This window comes from Danio aesculapii, chromosome 5 (assembly GCF_903798145.1).
Source record: "Danio aesculapii chromosome 5, fDanAes4.1, whole genome shotgun sequence".
Taxonomy (NCBI): Eukaryota; Metazoa; Chordata; class Actinopteri; order Cypriniformes; family Danionidae; genus Danio; species Danio aesculapii.
The window spans coordinates 6,034,290-6,048,577 of record NC_079439.1 but is presented as its reverse complement, the minus strand read 5'-3'; the positions used below and the strand labels follow the sequence as shown (position 1 = coordinate 6,048,577).

The 14,288-nt window shown below is 34.4% G+C and overlaps 1 protein-coding gene across 2 annotated transcripts in view; it reads left to right on the top strand.

Moving 5' to 3' along the window:
* Nucleotides 1-14,288, top strand: part of rabl6a (RAB, member RAS oncogene family-like 6a) — a 64,170-nt gene that overhangs the window by 12,885 nt on the left and 36,997 nt on the right. The window contains exons 4-6 of one of the 2 annotated variants that reach the window (XM_056457280.1): nucleotides 5,169-5,216; nucleotides 10,589-10,641; nucleotides 11,687-11,778. In XM_056457280.1, the coding sequence (XP_056313255.1) occupies nucleotides 5,169-5,216; nucleotides 10,589-10,641; nucleotides 11,687-11,778 (193 nt within the window). Of the gene's footprint in view, nucleotides 1-5,168; nucleotides 5,217-10,585; nucleotides 10,642-11,686; nucleotides 11,779-14,288 lie in introns of both variants that reach the window. The other variant, XM_056457279.1, reaches the window with a different exon arrangement.

Genomic DNA, 14,288 nt, shown 5'->3' with positions numbered 1-14,288 from the left:
TTTCCATACATAATATATTTCCGTCACAATTTATTTTGACGTAAAATTCTCGCTCTTAACAAACAATTATATATGACTTTTAGCTTAACGAACTTCTAATTTTCTGATTAATTTTAACTAATAAGGTAATATTTGGGTTTAGATACTGGATTAGGGATCTAGAAGAATTTGTACTTTACAAATACTAATAAACTGCTAATATATGAATAATAGGCAGGTAATAAACCAAATTAAATTAATACTTAAGCTAAATTGTTACCTTTTATCATGCCTCAGTTGCGTACATATGTGTTTTTAAGCCTTTTAAAGATTTTATCCTCTTCTGTGTTTCCATTCAGTGTATTTTAATATTCCAAAATATGCATTACAGTAAATACATAGATGCAATCAGCTTTAAGTACTTTATAATTCAGAGGAGTGTTTCCCAACCATGTTCTTGGAGGCATACCGACAGTACATATTTTGGATGTCACCCTAATCTGACCCAATCATTTCGGGTTTTGGAGTCTCTTCTAATGTTCTGGGCCAGTTGCACCAGCAGTGCATTAAAACGTAGCCTAGTTCTGACTTAAAGGGACACTAAGTTACAACTTACACACTACTAAATATTTAGTAGTTGCACCACTGAACTTAGTCTAAATGTAACACTACATTCTAACCATTTACTGTAAAAGATATGGATGTAGTATCCGTGACGTCACCCATAGGTTTATGAAGAACCCAAAAGAAGCTACCAGTAAGCGTGGCCAACCGTCGCCATTTTATTCATGCGTCATCGCACCAACCGAGGGATACCAAACAAGGGCAAAGAGGTGGAGCGTGAGCGGAGCTACAAACGCATGCTGGAATTTTGCTTTCCTATGGGAGAAACGCTTAATACATCATTACCTGCGACTCGTTTGTGTTCTGACCACATGGGCTTGGTTGTGTACTATATCAATAATGTGTTCAGTCTTTTAAAAACACTGCTGTAATACATTGAGCCACTAAGCATTGTTCTTATGACGTTTTTCAACAGGAGGAAAGTGCGAATTACTTCCAAACACTTCAGATATAGTCTGTGTTAGTAAATGAAAGACGTCTCGGAAATCTAAGCATAACACTGTATGATAACGCTTCAGATGACTGTTCTAGAGCCTACAGCTAATCAATCTGTCAGATTCTGGAGTGCATTACAGGTCTAAAGAACATTATAAATAATAAATGATCTTGCATAAAACAAATACATTTATAGAGATGGTAAGCATGTAATTTCCCTCACCTGGGAAATGGAGGCCATGTGAACGGTTTGTGAGCACAATTAAGTGCACACAGCATGCCATATCATCTGATAATTGTAGGAAATAAGTCCAAAAGGCAACTGACTGTGTAAAGCCACATAAAACAAAACAAAAATATGATTTATATGCCAAGATCAGCGGCTAATCAGCCAGAATCAGCTGAGGTGAAGTGACGGCGGCCAGCGAGACCTAGCTGTCACTCAAGTGCCTACGCCCTTAATTATGCAAACTTAATATAACCTAAAATAAAGGAAACGGATGAGTTATAAAAAAATCACCCCCTCACAGTTGTCATGTAGGGTCATTTTAGCTATATGAACCAAAATTGTTCTTTGTACCAGGCTCTAAACACCTTTTTTTCTGCTGTAAACTGTTTTAACAGTGGGCTCAATAGAAATTTGCTCCATATGGAGCCAGGACTAGCGGAATTTCGATGAATTGCAGTTTCATTTACTTCCGTATTGACTTCCTGCAGGAGAGTGGGAAGTTGCTGCTTGGTTCCAACTAAATATTTACGATAGCCTTGCTCCATGTATAATGGTAGAAAAGAGATGACGACGAGATTAGTTTACATTGAGGAACTCGCGATCATAATGAGGAATGCTCTCCCTTTACTCGCAGCCTTATTTTCCTCCCAAATCTTGATTTTATTATTTTTTTTTTTTCTATTTGTGAAAGAAGTTTAATTTTCTATCAAGGAGTGATTTGTTTAATGTATTTATCAATTAAAACGAGAATTTCTTCGTGACTGAGTTTTCCTCTCTGCTCTTTTCTCTTTCATGTGTAGGATATAAAAAAAAACTTTGCATGCATTCTTGGCTCGTGATGCAGGTGTGTGCGTCATCTGTTATTAGTGGCTGACTGTAATGTAATGTGCTGTAAAAATGTAATTTATTAAGTAAGTAAAGGTTTATTTATATAGCACCCTTCCCAGACATTAAGTCACAAAGTGCTTTACAATAAGAGAAAACTAGTAAAAGACGCATAACAATAAAAGAAAACATGTTAAAACATATTAAAACAAGTTAAAAGACATAGCTTAGACAAACTACTTGTCACTTAACAGAAATAATGTCCGGTATAGAATATAAAGTCATGCTGCAGTGGAAAAAGAGTTAATATTGTGTCTGACTCCATCATGAGCTTGGAGGACTGCATCCATACATCTCTGCAATGACTCAAATCACTGATTAATAAAGTCATCTGGAATGGCAAAGAAAGCCTTCTTGCAGGACTCACAGAGTTCATCAAGATTCTTTGGATTCATCTTCAATGCCTCCATCTTAACCCAGACATGCTCAATCATGTTCATGTCTGGTGACTGGGCTGGCCAATCCTGGAGCACCTTGACCTTCTTTGCTTTCAGGAACTTTGATGTGGAGGCTGAAGTATGAGAAGGAGCGCTATCCTGCTGAAGAATTTGCCCTCTTCTGTGGTTTGTAATGTAATGGGCAGCACAAATGTCTTGATACCTCAGGCTGTTGATGTTGCCATCCACTCTGCAGATCTCTTGCACGCCCCCATACTGAATGTAACCCCAAACCATGATTTTTCCTTCATCAAACTTGACTGATTCCTATGAGAATCTTGGGTCCATGCGGGTTCCAGTAGGCCTTCTGCAGTATTAGTGATGATTTGGATGCAGTTCAACAGATGATTCATCAGAAAAATCTACCTTCTACCACTTTTCCAAATGATCAACTAGAAGTCAAGTTATTATTTGTTGCTCTCACAACTGGGATCAACGACAAGTCAGGTAGTGGAGTAGCAGAATAGTGATAGTAGAAAAATACTTTGGAAAGTTTGGTGGGAACCACTAAACACAAAGTTTGTTTATCACGGAAGATGATGACAAACAAGAGTAGTTGTTGACTCGGTGTTACTGTATAAGGTTGTACAGTAGTGTTGTCAAAAATATTGAAATATCGATGCCAAAACATTTAAAATGATACTATCTGGCTTTTGGTTAGTATTGGTACTGGCTTTGCTCACTCTCTTATTACGAGCATGGAGATAAATAATTAATAATAAGAATAATAAGATTTTAACACTTGTTTTAATCAGAAACTGATTAAATTGCACTTTTTAGTAATTTATTTTGGACTTAATTGCTTTTGGGCTTCAGGACTGGTGACGTACCTCTTATAAGCATTATATAGTAATTTAGTCCTTTTTATTCCCTTTTTACTTCATTTGCATACTTTTAATGTTGCCACATTTGTTCCCTGCGGTATCGAAAATGGTATTGGATATCAATATTTTTCATGGTATCGTATCCAAGTTAGAAAGTCCAGTATCGTGACCACACTACTGTACAGAATATTACTCTTACTCCTCTGCTACAAATGTGTCTTACGTCATGTGTCATGGTGTTACATACCCCGATTTATAAAGCTCGTTGTGGTTGAGTTGCTCGACACGCAACTCAAGGAATACAGGTTACTATTTATTTAGAAACAAAATAAGTGTCTTAAAAAGAAAAGGTAATGGTAAATATATATAATTAACTTAACAACAAATTTAACTCAATCAAAATAAATAAATAATTAAATAAATAAACAAACATAACACAACATGGCATAGATCAATGGTTTTCAAACTTTTTTCAAACAAGACCCCCCCCCCCAAAGTTTGTCCAATTTCACTCGCGTAGACCACATGGGAAAGCCAAGTTGCTGCCGGAAATGGTGTTAGTAAGGCCAGCAGGGGGTGCTCAACCTGCGATCTCTGTGGGTCCTAATGCCCCAGTATAGTGAAGAGGACTCTATATTGCTCTGTTGTCCTGACAACAATACTCTGTGGTCATTAAAAATCTCAGGATGTTCTTCAAACAGAGTAGGGGTTTAACTCCGGCATCCTGGCCAAATTTGACCACTGGCCTCTGTCCATCATGGCCTCCTAACCATCCCCATATCATAATTGGTTTCATCACTCTGTGTGTGGTGTGCGGTCTTGCGTAATATGGCTGCCGTCACATCATCCAGGTGGATGCTGCACACATGGGGGTGGATGAGGAGATTCCCCCCAATGTGTAAAAGCACTTTGAGTGTCCAGAAAAGCACTATATAAATGTAAAGAATTATTATTATTATTATTATTATTATTATTATTATTATTATTATTATTATTATTATTATTACATAGTTAGCCTGCAGTTATATAGTATATAGGTGATGTCTAGGCCCATACGGAATCTGTGCGCGCAGAATTTGCAGATATTCCACAGATTTTTAGCCCATCATTAATTCTGTTTGTTTACTTGTGTAAATGTGTGTAAATCTTTATTAATTCAGTTTTTTTTATTAATTACAGTAATAATATTGACTAATATGAAAAATCTTCATCTGATTTATGTACAATGCAGTTTGTACAGTAATATTTTCTGTCTTTTAGTAGAGATATTATATGAGACACTTGCTTTGTTTACCAAATAGAGTAAATCTAATTGGATTTGCATTTTAAACATTAAATAAAAGTTAAAAGATATTATTTTTTATTTCACATATTAAAGTTTTAGTTATGATACTCCCAAAATAATTCCCCAGAAATCCAAAGATTTTTACCAAAATTCTCCTTAGAAATAGCAAAAAACGTCCGCAGATTCTGTCTGGCCCTAGTGGTGCCTCTGTGTACATATTCAATGAGGTGTATTTCTCAATCATTGTAGTATTTACTTTAAGACAATTTCCATACTCTTCAGAACACATTTTTCTAAATTTGGAGTCACCACTAGGGAACCACTGGTTATGTGGACATTCCTAAAGGGATATTTGTTATCAAATAGTAATAATGGTCTATCAGAAACAGCAGATGTCTCTGATTATCTTGTGTTAAGCATCAGAAAAAGCATCTGACAGCGTTTTTCATGCTTTTATTTGTGCTCCACAGCAACAGATGATGTAGTTAAAGTTGAAGTCTGGGATGTGGTGGATAAAGGTGAGTTTTTAGAAATCGCTCATGGACTTGACTGGTGTGAAAATGTTCCACATATATAACAAATTGCTAATTAATTTTGTATTTGCAGAGAAAGAATCATCTGTCACCGTGAATAGGGTTTTATTAGTTAATTCATTTACTAGCATGCCTTTCCACTGCACACGACATTTGGACACGACTGTCGGAATTCGCCCCTTTGTGGCAGTCGCACAGAATTTTCAGTTCTGGCGTGCACCATGGGAGAGAAGCTGTTCTAGCAGTGTGTGAAATAAAGGATTGCAAACGCAAGAGTTTCCGTGCGTTCACCATGGTTGAATGAATGAATGAATACTAGAAACTCATAGACCGCTAAAAATATTGGAGGGAATGTGGAGACAACATAAAAAATGATATTTTTATAACTTTATTACTCACATTTATGAATAGAAATGTTTTTTTTTAATATAGACTTTTTCTGATTAAAAAAAAAAACCCAAATAAACTCCTATTTCTCATCTCGCGCACACGGACCTGCTTGGACAACACTGGAATACATTACATCCGGTCGGCCGGTCGCATACGGTGTAGTCGCAGGAGTTCAAATATTTCAACGGATCCGCAGCTCAGTTTGGATCAGAATATTCCGCATACAGATGATCAGAACTCCATGCAGCTCCCGGACTACTCTCCATTGCAAATGAATGACTTCCGGTCTGTCGCTTGTCGTGTGCAGTGGAAAGGAGGCTTGAGAACGACCATTACCTACAGCAGTGATTTGCACCTTAAGGATGTTATTTGTTATTCTGAAAACCAAAAGAAGACACTTCGTTAGAAGCCACTGTGAACTTTCTTATACTTGCTGGGAAATTTTACTTTCACAAACAGGGGTTCTTTAAAAAAAAATTCAATCTTTATAGACTTCCTATGTGAAATTGAACATTTAATGAAATCACTTAGATTAATTGAAAATAAGAAATGTGCTTCTTTCTTGAGCAAATATGATGAGATCTTTCATGCTAATTGAATATTTATCTCTTTTTTTATTGCATTATTTCTTTTTTAAAAATAATTATTCTTTTTTCATGTATTGTATTTTGGTTTTGCTCTTTATCTTGTTCATCTAATGTGATTATTGCGTAAAAGAACTGTTATGTTTTACCAGGGGTGTATTGGACATTTTAAAAGTGGAGGGGACGGCTGTATGAGATCATACATTCATATAATTATTAATCACCTGTTTCTAAATGGTCTGTCTCTAAAAGTGAGGGGGACATATCCCCCCGGTTGCTACACCCCTGTGTTTTACTGTTTATTTACTAAATTGTATTATACAGTTTCTTGAAGTTGATTAAAAAAAACAGCGTTTGTTAATCATAGTTCATTATTTACTAATGCATTACTCAAATCCAAAGTTGTGTTTTTTTAAACATTAGTTAACACACTCTGCAAGTTAACTTAAATAAATGACTTTATTTTCATTAAAATTAACAAAGATCAATGAATACTGTAGTTAATGGGCTGTTCATTGTTTGTACATGTTTTTAAATGTTACTTAATCATTTTGAATGATCAATTCATTGACTTATGTTTATATTTATAAATACAGACCAAGTGAAATGATCATTTTAATATGTCTTCAGCTATTTTTAAAGGAAAAGATATGATTTTTTTTATGTTACTTCTTTTTTTTTTGTGGTCTGCAAATATTTAAAGGGCAAAAGCTTCCTCTACCAGAAGGTGTAGGTGAGAACTAGTAGTCAAACATTAAACTCTGTGTGTTTGTGTGCTGTGCTCTGTTCCTCTCTCTTTCTCTTTTTTTTTTTTTTACTATTAAACTGTTCCCAGAATAGACGTTATGTTCAGTAGCCTGTGCTATTGTTAGACCCTACTGTGTATTTACATTAAAATCAAGTGGGCACGCTTTTCCTCATAGTACATTTGTTTTAATACTAATACTCTTTAATAAAGAGCCTTCTGATGTTTCATTTATAGTGGGTTCCACTTATCTTTTAGGGCTGCACTATATATAAGTATATTCATAATTGCTTATGAAATATCCGTTCAAAGTGTTTATAGTCTGCATTTTTGCACATTGACAGTTATTTTTAGCCTGAATTAGATGAAATTAGGTCAGAAACATACAAATTGTCTGTCTATTTTAGTATGATCGTTATAAAAATAAATGTTTTAAATGATAGCTTATAAACTAACACATCCCCAGGGAAATATCTTGATCGCGATACTCTACAACATCACATATTGCATATTTTACAGTGTTGAGCAGCTCTATTTTTCTTGTCATTTCTGTTATTAGCTTTGCAAACATCAATATTTCAAACTGACCTCTTCTAATAGTTCATAAATGATGCACAACATGAACATTCAATTGATTTTCCTTAGCTTGTGATTGAACAGCAAAGTACTTTTAGGCATGCCAGAGTTTTCTGTTTATTTTCTCTTTGAAGTTATTTAATTTAACAGGGACAATGCTCATTAATAAACAGTGAGACTGTAAATAAGCCAGAGTTAGCCACAAGGGCTAATTTTCATCTGTTGCCCCCTGCCAGATTTTAAAAGGCAACCTAAAATAAAAAAAAAACATCATCACACATACAAAAACAGTAAAGTTACATATGGAGATAAAACTGACTGACACAGGATAAAACATGTAATAAGAATTTCTTAAAATGCTAGACAGAAGAATTACACATGATTACAAACTTGATTTGCTTTTAGCCATTTCTTTAACTTATATTTAAAAGTTGAATCATTTGTAACACCCCTTAAATCAATAGGAAGTGTGTTCCAAAAATGACTTGCTCTAACTGAGAAGACTGATTGTACAAAAGTTGTACGCCTGAACTGCACAGCACAGTCTCCCCTGGTAACAGATCGTGTTGCTTGATCATTATTGTTCTTGTGTGTTACAAACTCACATAATGGGGGTGGAGCATATCTATTTAAAATTTTTAAAATCATGCAAGCATCAGCCAAATATTTCATATTATCAAAGCTGAATAAATAATGTTTTTGTATTTTATTACGATGATGATACCTAATAGACTTCTGGTCAAATACTTAAAGAGCCTGTTTATAAAGTGATTCAACTGATTTTAAAACCGTTTTACTTGTGTGTGACCAACTAGTAAGACCATATGTAATATGAGAAAAAATCATGGAGTGCTTAAGTTTTGCTGCTTCATTAGTCAAGTAAGGTTGTATATGCCTCAATTTTAATGACCTTCTTGGCATGCTTTTGGAATATCAATTGTGAATATAAAATTTAGACCTAAATATTTAAAATCAGAGACAACCCTGAATTAGTGTGAATTAGTAGTTATGATGATCCACAAATGTTTAAATGGTGACCAAAGCGTTCATTAAAATAGTAAAACCAATGAAAAAAATTAACCTTCCTGGATTATGGAAAAAATATATATGTTTAAGCCACAATGTCTTTGAAAAAAGGTCAGATAACACACAAAAAACAAACATTTGTGCTCAAACTTACGTTCTGTGCTCCTTATAGTTTAATAGTAAAACCATTATATATAGTGTAACTATATGAGTAAGCTGTGGTTACCATGAAAATATTTGCATGAGGAGCTGCTGCAGTTTACTCAAGTTTGCTCCAATTATCTTCTGTCTACTTTTTCAGTTCATGCATATATAAATATTTAACCATGATCTTAATTAAAGTGACACTATAATTAATGTGATTAACTTTGTTTTTGGGAATGAGGTGGCAGAACTGGATTTAACATGGCCACTCGTATAATAAAAGAGAAAAATATAGATTTAAAAATTAATGCATCAAACTGCATTCTACGGATTAAAGTTTACCTTATAATCTGTAATAATCTAAATTATAATGTGTAAGTATAATTAGCATAAGTAGGTACAGTATAAGTAAGATAAGAAAGTTGTGGCATCAAGGTCTTTAATGTATTTGATTCCCAAGGAATGAACTGACATAATGTAAACCTTGAATTATGGCTGTGCAATATATCGCAGAATTATTATTATAGCGATAATAGTTTATGCAATAAATGTATCACAGACATGTGTGATAATATACATTTATGTTATGAATTGGTTGTTTATCTAAATTTGACCAATCAGATGTGGTCTTACTATCTTTAACTCCGCCTCCCCAGTAGTTGCTGTTCTGCTATTGGCTGGAGCGACCCAAAGGTCAACCCAGAGCTGAAAAAAAAACACAAATGGCTGAAGTTGAGATGAGAGTGTAAAATTACAACCAATCAGAGAGGTTTTCACTCATTTAAAGTGTTTTAGACTCAATGTTTACACATTAACACAGTTTTAGTTAGAATTAATTCGATTAAAAATATCTTTAAGCTGTTTATTTTAATATCATGAAATCAATAAATGATTTAAAACATGGCTAATAAAAATAGCGTTCTTCTATGGAAACTATATATCATAAGAAATATGGTAATACTCAACAACAGTATTACTTTTTTTGTGTCGTGCAGAACTTAACTTGAATGCAACAGCTTTGGATAAAAATTAATCGGCAATAAAAAAAAGTGTATATATTAATATATATATATATATATATATATATATATATATATATATATATATATATATATATATATATATATATATATATATATATATATATATATATATATATATATATATATAGTTGAAGTCAGAATTATTAGCCCCCCTTTGAATTTTTTTTTCTTTTTTAAAATATTTCCCAAATGACGTTTAACAGAGCAAGGAAATTTTCACAGTATGTCTGACAATATTTTTTCTTCTGAAGAAAGTCTTATTAGTTTTATTTCGGCTAGAATAAAAGCAGTTTTTAATTTTTTTTAACCCATTTTAAGGTCAAAATTATTAGCCACTTCAAGCTATGGTTTACAGAACAAACCATCGTTATACAATAACTTGCCTGATTACCCTAACCTGCCTAGTTAACCTAATTAACCTAGTTAAGCCTTTAAATGTCACTTTAAGCAGAAGTGTCTTGAAAAATATCTAGTCAAATATTATTTACTGTCATCATGGCAAAGATAAAATAAATCAGTTATTAGAAATGAGTTATTAAAACTATTATGATTAGAAATGTGTTGGAAAAATCTGCTCTCCGTTAAACAGAAATTGCAGAAAAAAATAAACGGGGGGGCTAATAATTCTGACTTCAACTATATAGATATATATATTTATATATATTACGTTTGCAGTGAAGATGATCAATCTTGTAAAAGCATATACATCCTGGGTAGCTTTTGTAAGTGGAAGGAAACCAAAATTTTAGCTTGGCTACTCCGGTGCATATACTGAGCAAGCATATGGGCATTACTCTTCTTGTACCACCACACTAATTGTAATGTCTGTGTTTTTTCCAACTACTGCAGGGAAAGGCAAAAGACGCGGGGAAAATCTGAAACTGGAAAACGAACCTCAGGAGGTATTTACTGCTGTTTGTATGTAGTCAATACTACTAATCAAACATCTTGAGATTTCTACAATTATTTTATTGCCAAAAGAATGTATTTCTGAAAACTGCAGTGTAAATTACAAACTGTATGAAATGTTATTACAATTAAATATAATTGTTTTCTATTAAAATATTTGAAAATTAAATTTATGCAAAGATGCATTTTCAATCTTTAGTGCCAATATACATGTCATATATATATAATTACATTTAGTCATTTACATTTAGTCATTTAGCAGACGCTTTTATCCAAAGCGACTTACAAATGAGGACAAGGAAGCAATTTACACAACTATAAGAGCAGCAGTGAACAAGTGCTATAGACAAGTTTCAGGTGTGTGAAGTCTAAGAAGCAAAGCATTAGTAATGTTTTTTTTTGAGAGAGAGTAGAGTTAGTGGTATAGCCAGAGAGGCAGTTGCAGATTAGGAAGGAAAGTGGAGACTAAATAGTTGAGTTTTTAGTCGTTTCTTGAAGACAGCAAGTGACTCTGCTGTTCTGATGCAGTTAGGGAGTTCATTCCACCAACTGGGCAGATTGAATGTGAGAGTTCGGGAAAGTGATTTCTTCCCTCTTTGGGATGGAACAACGAGGCGACGTTCATTCACAGAACGCAAGTTTCTGGAGGGCACATAAATCTGCAGAAGTGAGAGCAGATAAGAAGGAGCAAAGACAGAGGTCGCTTTGTAAGCAAACATCAGAGCTTTGAATTTGATGCGAGCAGCAACTGGCAGCCAGTGCAAACGGGTGAGTAGCGGAGTGACATGTGCTCTTTTGGGTTCATCAAAGACCACTTGTGCTGCTGCGTTCTGAAGCAGCTGAAGAGGTTTGATAGAATTAGCTGGAAGCCTGGTTAGTAGAGAGTTGCAATAGTCCAGTTTGGAGAGAACAAGAGCTTGAACAATGAGTTGAACAAGAATTAACAACTTGACATCCTCAAATGTTGAAGCTACATGTAAATTGATTCTAATGTTCATTCAACTATAAACAGAGTGTAATTTTTTGCATTCTGTGCAGTCAGAAACAGAGATGGCTCTTGATGCAGAGTTTCTGGATGTCTACAAGAACTGTAACGGCGTGATCATGATGTTCGACATTACCAAACAGTGGTAAGAAATCTCACAATCCTTCTGTTATTCCCCCTACATTCCACATTCACTCTCTAAAAATGTTTCAGAAACTCAACAATACACTCTGGGCAATACACTCCATGCAAATTTACTACCCTTTAGTTGTGTTCGTGGCTGTTTTTGCCCTATTCACTTTCATTCCAACAACATTATGACAACTTTTTTGATTGCAAAGCCATGACACCATATAACCAAGGCAAGTTTATTTATATAGCACATTTCATACACAGTGGCAATTCAAAGTGCTTTACATAAACAGGAATAAAAGAAACAAGTATAAGAGAAATAAAAACAAACATAAAAATGGTTAAATAAAATAAAAGCTGATAAAATGTGTTATAAAAGAATTAAAAAGAAGAGAAAAACATAATAGTTCGATCTGTCGGATGTAGCACAGTGCTCATTCAGTAAAGGCACAGCTAAACAGATGTGTTTTCAGTCTTGATTTGAATGTGTCTAATGTTGGAGCACATCTGATCACTTCTGAAAGCTGATTCCAGCAGCGAGGGGCGTAGTAGCTGAAAGCCGATTCACCCTGCTTTGACTGAACTCTTGGGATTTCTAATCTATTTGATCCTAAAGATCTGAGTGATCTGTTAGGTTTGTATTCAGTGAGCATATCTGTAATGTATTGAGGTCCTAGACCATTTAGTGATTTATAGACCAGTAATAATACTTTAAAATCTATTCTGAATGTATCTGGGAGCCAGTGTAAAGACCTGAGGACAGGTGTGATGTGCTCTGATTTCCTGGTTCTGGTCAGAATTCTGGCCGCAGAACCATGCTTCTTGGTGGTTTTCCTTTTGGGAAGAGGTAAAAGTTCTAATTTTACTGTTGATCAGCTATTGCAGTGCAAAAAGAAAACCTACGTTTCTGGCTTTTATATGAAGTATAGTGTGTGTGTGTGTGTGTGTGTGTGTGTGAGTGTGAGAGAGTCTAAGAGAGACCTTTGTGCACTTGCCGTGATATGTGTGAGAAAATCAAAATAAGCAGCTCAGCTATCACAACAAAGTAAACGTAGTAATTTTTATTATGCACACACACACTATAATTTGTTGTTATACTCGATAGAACTCCATATTAAAGCCAGAAGTTTTTGCACAGGTGTAATCATGATGTTTGACATAACCAAACCGTGGTAAGAGAGTCCACATTACTTTTAGTTTTTTCCCTACAATCAGCATTCACTCTCTCCAAACCCCACATTCACATAGCTCCTGTTATCATCACTTCTCCATTCGCCAGGCTTGTGTTTTGGTCAGACTGTTGCCATTGGTCAGGATCAGGTGCCAGAACTGGGCGTTGGGTTGCTAATGTTTCCCTGTAGGGTGGAGGAACAAAGAAAAGAATGAAACCAATACCTGCAGCCCAGATTCTCTTAAGGGTTCTGACTATTTAACTCTTTGCTTGTTGGGTTTACTTACTTTCTGACCCAAGCAAACCACTGCAGGTTCACCTCGTTTGCAAAGCTGGGCTCTGCTATATTGTATGGTTGTCTTTTTGCTTTAAAAACTGCTTTGGCACGTTTTAGGATCAACATTTAATTATGTCTCCATTTTTTTTATTTATTTATTTATTTATTTATTTATTTATACAGGGACAATGTACAAGATGACATGTTGTGCCAGAGTTAGCTATAAAGCTAATTTGCATCTGCAGTCCCTGGGCGGGAAGTTGTAACAAATTTAACAGTAAAAAATAAGACAATATACACTTACAGTACAATACATCATTGTCAATAAAATGAAGTCAAATCAGTGGCTGCATATCTGAGTTTGTTAAAGCCACATTTTAAGAACAATTTTAAAATGTTTAAAAGTGGTACTCTCTCTGATATACACTGGTATTTTATTCCATCTTTCTGCTGCTTTAACTGAAAAAAACGATTGTCCAAAAGCAGTTCTCCTAAGCTTAACTGAACAATCACCTCTAACCGATGACCTAGTCTGTCTTATATTGTCCTTGCCGACAATCACACATTGTTTAAGGGGTGGTGGTGCAAGATCATTAAATATTTTATACATTAAACACACATCAGCATAAAATAAGAAACTGTCGAATGTTTTAGTCATTTTTGTTGTGCAATACAGTTAAAATGATGATAGCTCCTTGGCTTTTTAGCTAAAATTGTAACAGTTTGTTTATATATAACGTACAATGGTTTTAATGTTGTAATGTTCGTGTGGGACCAGCTTGTAGCACAATAAGATAAGTGAGGGAAAATCATTGTATTCATAAAAAGTTTAGCAGCAGCCATGGGTAACTGATGCCTAATGTTTCTATAAATCCTCAGACTCGCTCTAGCACTTTTGGAGACCTTCTCAATGTGTTTTTTAAAATTAAAGTTAAGTTATAAAATTTAATACGTTTAATACATTTATTTTTTTATACAGTTGTGATTTTTAATTCATCTTTCCATTTTCATCTCTTTATTCGAGGATGGATTAAATTATATATAAAAATACATTAATGGTCAAACTTTATTTTAA